The following is a 9,048-nucleotide window of genomic DNA, read 5'->3' as shown; positions in this document are numbered from 1 at the left end:
CTTCAGTTCGGTTCGCCGGGTTTCCGCCGGCTACAGAATTATGGTTTCCTCCGCCTTCTCGGTTGGGGACTGGAGTTCGGCGAGATTCAGAGCGGTGCGTGGCGAACTGTCGGTGTTAGGTCGGGTGAGGCGGCGCCCTCCTCTGAATCGGATGCAGAAGTCCCCATGTCCATGGCGGCGGTCGGGGATTGCCCATGCCATGGCGGTACGATTTTGCTGGTGCATAGCATCATAAACTATATCCTCGGGGGCTCGATTGCGGTTGGTACCCAACCCAAGTGATAATAATCTCCTTGACTTTTTCCACCAAGGAAACAAGGATAGCCCTGCTTCGTTCTGTTTTAGATTTATACGACTTTTTTTGTGAGAAAGATTTATATGACTGGCTGGTTATGTTTTTTGTTTCAAAGTGTTTTCACTTGTGATATGGATTGCCTTGATGAACAGGAAGAAGAAAGTGCGCAGGAGAAGCACCGGTCCTGATTCGGTTGCTGAAACCATCAAGAAGTGGAAGGAGGAAAACCAGAAGCTCCAGCAAGAGAATGGATCCCGGAAAGCACCGGCCAAGGGTTCCAAGAAAGGGTGCATGGCAGGGAAAGGAGGTCCAGAGAATTCAAACTGCGCTTACCGCGGTGTGAGGCAGAGGACGTGGGGGAAATGGGTTGCTGAGATCCGTGAGCCCAACCGTGGCAATCGGCTGTGGCTTGGTTCATTCCCTACCGCAGTCGAAGCTGCACGTGCATATGATGATGCGGCAAGGGCAATGTATGGCGCCAAAGCACGTGTCAACTTCTCAGAGCAGTCCCCGGATGCCAACTCTGGTTGCACGCTGGCACCTCCATTGCTGACGTCTAATGGGGCAACCGCTGCGTCACATCCTTCTGATGGGAAGGATGAATCGGAGTCTCCTCCTTCTCTTATCTCAAATGGGCCGACAGCTGCGCTGCATCGGTCTGATGCTAAGGATGAGTCTGAGTCTGCAGGGACCGTGGCACGTAAGGTGAAGAAAGAAGTGAGCAATGATTTGAGAAGTACCCATGAGGAGCACAAGACCCTGGAAGTATCCCAACCAAAAGGGAAGGCTTTACATAAAGAAGCGAACGTAAGTTATGATTACTTCAACGTCGAGGAAGTTCTTGACATGATAATTGTGGAGTTGAGTGCTGATGTAAAAATGGAAGCACATGAAGAGTACCAAGATGGTGATGATGGGTTTAGTCTTTTCTCATATTAGGGTTTTAGCTATGAGGGTTGTAGTCATGCGGAGCAATAGGGATAACTTTCATTCTAGCTGCTAGGAAATACTTCAAATTATCTGCAACCCGAAGCTCTGTAGTCACTTATGGTTTTCATCTTACTGGAGAGAATAGCTTTATACCATAAGTCAACGGGTACAAGAAGTTGTCCTGTGCGTTGAGTTCATGTACTATGGTAAAAGTTGAGTCCATATTTAATGAGCTTACTCTGTTGATATCTTTTCTTATTTGTTTGGCTGGACTCGAGTTAGCCCTTGAAAATGGCTGGTAGGAACTCGGGATAGCGCTTAGGGTTGGCATTAAATTGAGGCATATTAGGAAGTCATATTTCTGCAGGTCTTACTATATATTGAATTGCTGTAGAAAGGTCAGTAAACTGTTAGTACTTAGTAGCATACCACTACTACTGCCATTCAATCATTGTAAGCAGTACATAACTGTTATGGAACTTTGCAACGAAAAGTTGCATGCACACTCCATTCAAGCCGTCGTGTCTTACTGTAAGAGGTCCTTTGTGTGTTAAGCTAGTAGGTTAATCAAATCTAGACTGGGATATCCCAGTCAATAGTCATTCTGAGTGCTTCACGGCAGACCTTTCACCAGAAATTGTCTCTGTGCACATCGCGGACAAACATGACGCCATCCTGTTTGGTGAATGGACGGTACACATTTAGGTACCTGTCATGGAATCTGCAGGAAGCAGCAAAAGCTTGGAAGGCTATAGCAGCACTGCAACAGCCGCTACACAGCAGTCAGTGCCCTTGTCCTCTAGGACCATTTAAAAACAATGGTAAGGACTAACTTTTTTCTTGTCGATCGTTGCAGGTGCAGCCACACAGACTTACTGATTTGTGCCCACAAAACAGACTGGCTGAAAGCAGCCTTGCAGTGGAAGACAGAGGTCAATCCATTGGCCATACAAGGTGCTTTATTTGTCACTGTGTTGCTGTTTATTTGATATTGAACATGCACTTGGAATACATGTTTATTCTGTGTTAACCTTATTTTGCAGACGAAGTGGTTCATCATCGTTAAGAAGTGAGCCATTTCCAACTATTTATTCCGAACAGGTATCACTCTGAAGTATAATATAGTTAGACGTTGTTTCCTTCAGCAACTTCCAACTTACATCGGCTCCCTTGTCCCTTTTTTTGACAAAGGGTGAATTTATTGACTCAAAATGAAGCATCAAGAGGATACAAACACAATGAGCACACACCCGGCCTCTGCATAACTAAGATACACACAGCCAACACAAACGCACACACACAAAAACACGCTGGCGAATAGCAAAGTCATATAAGACCAAAGCCATCCCTACGCGAGAAAAAAGAAAAAAAAACTCGAAGTGATCAAATCCGCAATCGATGTGCCTGTCCCTATCCCTTATTCACCGTGTGCTTTCTCATTTTTATGCATCAATGTGAGTTGGGTTCATGGTTGTGTCCATTCTCTGGCTTGTAGAGGCCGGAGATGTATCTCCATTGTCCAAAAATGGAAGTGGGGTTTTACATTTTCTATCATAATACTATTTCGATGTTGTGTTAGCACAAGAGCATGCCTGGAGATGGCGGACCCATTAGCATTCAGAAAGAAGGTCCAGCTTCGAGACAATTAAAGGTGATCCTGTCTGGTGAAACATTACCCTGTTTTATATGCGTTTGAGGCTGATGAACTTAAAAAGAAATATGAGAACAACCGTGAAGCACCAAAGCAGCCATCTACTTCCACAAAAACAAAGGCGTAACAGGAAATAGTAATTTTTGTGATATATGCTATTACTCTTTGTAAGTTTTTAGTTTTATAGTTCATTATGTGAATTACATCTTCGTGATATGCTGTAAGTGATAAGTCCACTTTACAACCAACTAACCAGATGGTTTAATGTACCCCCTGAGCCACCCAACCGGAAAGCAGAACAAAATCCGACACCAAAACCTTCTGAGTGAGCAGACAACGGACATGCTGGTGCTCAAGTGGATGCCACATCAGCTCTGACCAGTCAAATACTCAAATTGGATATCAAGTCACGCAGAACCACCAACCAATCATTTCAGGGGGGTAATTTAACTGGTATCGGCAGTTTGAGGTTGTATTCTAACCGGTTATAGAGTTGAGGGAGGGGGGAGGGGGTAAGTTAAACACTGTTGGTTTAAAGTGGAAATAGATGGCTGCTTTGTGTTACCTACATGTGGTTAGTTGGGGGTTGTAAAGTGGACTTAATCTGTATGCTATAAAGCATAACCATTATGATATTTGTGTTACCTACATGTTAGTATGTCATCTTGTGATAATTAGATTCCATGGCTGTTTAAGATGTGGTTGTACTAGTCATTGGAACTTTGAAAACATAAAATTAGTGTAACTGGTCTTCTAACTGCTAAGTACACATTCACTGCACCATATTTTTTCTTTCACACGTGAGTTTCTCGTATCCTTGTTGAATTATCACAACATTGACATTATATCATCTCCTTTTCTTTGCTATGAGTCCGTTCTTACTCTGTATATTATGTATGTGTGGTGAAGACTGATGCATGTTTGTTGAACTGCCCTTTTTTTCTCCTTAACACAATCTGTAAAATAAGACTAATGTTTTTTGTACATATAATTACTGGACTTTACAGGTTAAGCAATGCCCAGTTCAGAAACTTCAGAGACTGCCAGATGGGTGCCATCCTGATTTTGACAATGACCATTTATATTGTGTCAACAAGCTCCTGGAGTCCTGGTCTAAATCTCATGGCTCTGTTCTTGTTGATGATAAGGTAGGAACTAGTATTTCAGTCTTACACAAAAAGGTACTTCTGACAAAAGGAGAGGCTTTGTTCTTATTTCCGAGCTTTCCACCTGAATTCTTGTTTTGTAGTTCTAGAAATCCCCTAAAATAAGTAGTTCCAGAAATTTGCATGGTGAGATGTACAATCTTGCACAAAAAATGCTAGCCACACTTTTCTCTACTTTTGCAACCCTGTAGCTTCATTCTTTTCACTTCCGTGGCAAGCCACACATTTCCTAAGCTGAGCTGTGGCAAAGTTAGTTTTGAACCAAACATACCCAAAATGAACAGTATTTAATTCATGTATCAACGCTATCATGCAGGAACATATATTAAAGACCATCTTATTCACAATGGTTGTGTTAGCTGATGCTCGCCAACCTTTTCTGATTGTCACTACTACTGCTTCTCTCTCCTTATGGGAGGTTCAGTTCAATAAATTAGCACCACATATCAATGTTGTTGTGCATGATGGGCGGAAAGACATGCTCAAGTCGATTCAAGCTCAGCAGTTCTTCGAGAACGGAAACCACATAACGTCACAAGTTCTCTTATCCCATCCTGAGGCTATCTTAGAGGTAAGTGCTAAGAGTCCTCTGTTGTTCTTAGCACAATTAGTGCTGCTTACACATTAAGACCACAGAAATTGCATCTTCATATCATATTGTTGTTGTCATTACTGGTCCTCTAGGCCCTAGCTCATCTTTTAAGTTTATGTTTCCATTTAATTGTGATCTCTCTGCCCCATAACACAGGACATTGAGCCTATTGCACGTATTGGTTGGGAGGCAATCATAGTTGATTATTATCAACACTTTGCTCTAAAATATCTGGAACAGCTGAAGCAACTTTGTACTGGTTTTAGAGTGTTGCTTGTAAGCTCCCCAATTGAGGTACTTATCAACAGCTCTGCTCTGTATGGTTGTTTCTGTACTGCAAACAAGCCTTGCCAAATCTTGCTATTTTGCAGGATATCCCTGAGTACAGGAACATGCTAGCTTTCCTTAGATCGGGACAGAAAGATAATAGCGGCTATGTTGACACTGCTGATGCCCTTGAGAAGTCAAAAATAATATCTGCACATCATATTGCATATGAGCGCAAAGCAGATTCTTCAAAATTTCTAGAGCACTGGGTTCCTGCTTACATTTCACAAGTGCAGCTAGGTGTCTATTGTTCCATTCTGCTTTCAAATTCATCTGTCCTCCAGTCTAAGAAGAAAGCTAATAGTGTTGAAGCTCTTCGGGACATTCTCTTGTCTCTCTCAAAGGTTAGCTTTGCAACTATTCATGCTTGCATGGCAATAAATAGACAGCCTATATGCTATGTACATTGCTACCTTTTTCTGTGAAGGTACCGTATTGACACTGTCACTGACTTTGATCTGTTATTATCGTTGTGTAACAGTGCTGTAATCACCCTTACCTCCGTGAATGTCTGGAAGATTCACCTGTCAACAATCCTGATATGACCGAAACAGTAGATATTGGAGTGCACGCAAGCGACAAGCTACTACTTCTTGACAAAATGCTTAAAGAGATCAGCAACAGGAGGTTGAGAGTAATTGTTCTTTTTCAGGTGAGATACTCAAGCACTGCCCTCCTTTACTTATGTCTTATATGATGGGTGATTCTTTGGCAAGAATAATGTACACAGTATCTGATCTCCCTATTTATTTTATGTGATACACACTTGAATGATTTCCTCTCGCGGTGTATAGGCACTCTTTACATACTGGTGTGAACATGTCCCCTCAAGTATCTGTCAATGTTCTCATTTCTTTTTTGAATTATTCTCTTGATGCTCATCTTTAATCTTCAACTTCAATGACAAACCTTATTTTCTCTGAGCTCATCATGCTTTTTATACTTTTTTTGTACTACGGCAGTCTGGTGGAGCAGGTGCAAATCCAATGGGTGACATTCTGGAAGGTGTTGTGTGTCACAGATTTGGCCCTGAGTCTTATGAACATGTCAAATGTGGTGCGGTGATGTCAAGTAAACAGGCGGCAATTGATATGTTCAATGACAAGACCAAGGGGAGATTTGTTTTACTGATTGAAAGTCGTGCATGCCTCCCAAGCATTAAGCTACTATCAGTTGATGCAGTCATCATATATAGCAGTGACTGGAACCCATCTAATGACCTGAAAGCTCTTCAAAGAATCAACATAGAGTTACAACTTAAGTATGTGAGCATTTTCCGATTGTATACTCCTTTCACAGTGGAGGAGAACAACTTTGTGCTTGCAAAGCAGGGCAGGCTTATTGATAGCAACATCCAGGATGTAATGCACAGTTCAAGCCATTCCTTGCTCAGTTGGGGTGCACAATTTCTCTTCACCAGATTTGATGAGCTTCTGCAAGATAGGTATTCAAGTAAGCATTCTGAAAGGGGCACCAGTTTTATGGATGAAGTGATTTTAGAGTTCGTAACAAAATTACCCACATATACAGAAGACAGCTCCAAAATAAACAGTGTGTACATATCGAAAGCTAATATGAGTGGGGAGTTTTATTCAAGAAGCATTACTGTAATTGGTGAAAAGGAGGGAATGTCTATGCTGGATGGGGATCCTTCTGTATTTTGGTTAAATTTACTGGATGGAAAATCTCCTTGTTGGAGCTATATATCTGAGCTAAGACAATCAATCAATAGAATGCTACAGAACATAGAAGAACCAGCCCAAGTTGCTGCCGAAGAAACTGATGAAGCTACCAATGTGTCAGTCACACAGCAAAGAGAATGTCATGTGTCTGTCACACAGCAAAGAGAATGCCATGTGTCAGTTGATGTATTTCCCAACATGGCTGTGGAGAGAAGAAATGATTTAGTGGATGATGTTTTCTCTTTTAGAGAAAATAATATCCTTCATAAACAACAAGCTGAGATATCAAATTTAGTGACACACTCACAGAATAAACAAATCCTGAGAATTGGAGCAACTCAGATATGTGGATCGAGCATGCATATGCAACAATTGAGAAATCTGCCTGCCCAACAAAGTTTAGCAACCTTGCCCCATCCACCTGCAGAAGCAGAGCCAGCAGGTATTCCTGGCATGGAGGCCACGACATGTTTACAGTCAATGCAGTATCAACCTACAGAGGCAGAATGGGGAGGTATACTGGGCGCATTAGCAGCCCACGGTTCGCAGCCTGAAATGCAACCATCAACCTCAATGCAGGATGTTTTATTTGAAAAGACTGATCTGTCTGGCATGCCTTTGCTAGGAAGTATGAATGCTCGTCAAAGTGTAGAACCTTCATGGGATCTGCACGCAGGAGAAGAACCAGCAGGCACTTTGGGCATGGTGACAACTGATAAGCTGCAGTCTGAAATACAACAATCAGCCACAGTACATGATCGGCCTGCAGAAGCAGAAGGAACAAGTACATTGGGCACCAGGGCACTTCAGAATTTGCACCCTGAAATGCAATCATCAACCGCAATGCATCATGTCCCTCTTGAAATAGCACACTCTGAAGGCAGGAGCCAAACAGGATTTCAGCCAAATACATCACCTGGTCCTGAGCAGCTCAGCCAACTCCTTTTTTTCGAGGAAGAGCTCAACCAAGTCCTATCTGCTAGTGACCAGCCACAGGAAGATATGTCGAAAATGTACAAACATCACATCAATTTGCTTAGAAAAGCCCATGAACAGAAGGTTTGCATTTAATTTTTTCTATGTTCTACTGTAAATTTGTTAGAGTAAAATGCATTTATGGTACTCAAAACTTGTTCCATGAGCACACTTTGGTTACTGTAGTATTGTGGAACCCTCAATTTATGGTCACTGAAGACGCTCGAAGAGCCCACCTACGGTCAAATGCCGCTCATATTGTACGTATGCCAACTCACCGAAATACTTACGGTACCGGAACCAGTGACCGTAGATAGGCCTCTCAAACGTCTTTAGCAACCATAACTTGAGGTTTTCAAAGTACAGTGACTAAAGTGCGCATACAGCTCAAGTTTAAGTACTGTGAATGCATTTTGCTCATTTGCTTATGCTAGTCGTGAGATTTCTCACGTGTTCTTTGGCTTCACATCTATTTTTTGACAGAAATCACAACTTCAAATAGAGCGTTACCGAGAAATAGAAAAGGTGAACAGAAAGTATTACTCATTACTCCAAAAAGAAGATCCCACTTTACCTCACAGCCAGATGGGACTTGTTGATAGCTACAAGGAAGCTTCTGTAAACAAATCACCAGCTCAAGATTTTCTAGGGGAAGTTGCACCATCATCTGCAGCTCAAGGTATTAACTAATTTTGTTGTTCCCTTTTTTTGTGTGATGAAGTATGCAACTAATCTTTACTAGTATCAAGTTATGGATAGTGTTCTGGGAGTTTGGTTTTCCCACTACTACATGGGGGTTATCCAACAGTGTACAATGTTCCAAGATTTGTGTGTATCTTACATTTACAAGCTGCAAGTTTAATACCTATAGAGGCAAAGGCACCAGAATTTTGTTGAACAAAAATGAAAATGTTTTAGCTGCATCCGAATTCTGTTCTAATTTGTTTAGTTGCATCTGAAATTATATGTGTTTGTAATCTGTTTAATTGTATCCTTCATTATTTTCATTGTTATCTTTGTTGATGATATTTTGAAGAACATTTTTGTTCAAGAAATGCTTAGGATGAATTCCATCCGAGATTATATCGATTGCACTCAATAAGTTCTTGGTCAAGAACATTCTTTTGAGGTGAAACATTTAGAAAGAAGAGTAGTGGTTCCATTCAGATTGTGATTTTTTTTTTCATAATTTTGAGGTGGAACTTAGAAATGGTTCATGATACTAGTACTCCAAATTTGATTCATTCATATGTTCATCCAAATACAAGAAATGAAATGTAAAAAATGTGACGGAAGAACATAGCAACCTCCCTTACCATGGCTCCAACTCTAGCTCCACCGCCTCCGAACTGGCTAGGGTTTGGTGATTCTGGAGGGGTGAGTCCGGAATTGGATGGAATTTATACCGCCGCTTGCTCTGAGCTGCCGTG

The 9,048-nt window shown here is 41.7% G+C and overlaps 1 protein-coding gene across 2 annotated transcripts; it reads left to right on the top strand.

Annotated features, from left to right (window-relative positions):
- Positions 1–445: 445 nt before the first annotated feature.
- On the top strand, positions 446–8,297 carry LOC125530935 (chromodomain-helicase-DNA-binding protein 7-like; the record flags this gene model as incomplete). 2 transcript variants are annotated; one of them, XM_048695349.1, is given in 11 exon segments in its annotated part: positions 446–1,102; positions 2,082–2,179; positions 2,269–2,326; positions 2,805–2,876; positions 3,884–4,024; positions 4,359–4,613; positions 4,791–4,928; positions 5,006–5,305; positions 5,443–5,613; positions 5,924–7,702; positions 8,102–8,297. In XM_048695349.1, coding segments are annotated over 11 exon segments (3,865 nt in total), but the record flags the coding sequence as incomplete, so codon positions are not given.
- Positions 8,298–9,048: the final 751 nt, after the last annotated feature.

This window comes from Triticum urartu, unplaced genomic scaffold, assembly GCF_003073215.2.
Source record: "Triticum urartu cultivar G1812 unplaced genomic scaffold, Tu2.1 TuUngrouped_contig_6667, whole genome shotgun sequence".
Lineage (NCBI taxonomy): Eukaryota > Viridiplantae > Streptophyta > Magnoliopsida > Poales > Poaceae > Triticum > Triticum urartu.
The sequence above is the reverse complement of the archived record's forward strand: the minus strand, read 5'-3'. Positions and strand labels throughout refer to the sequence as shown.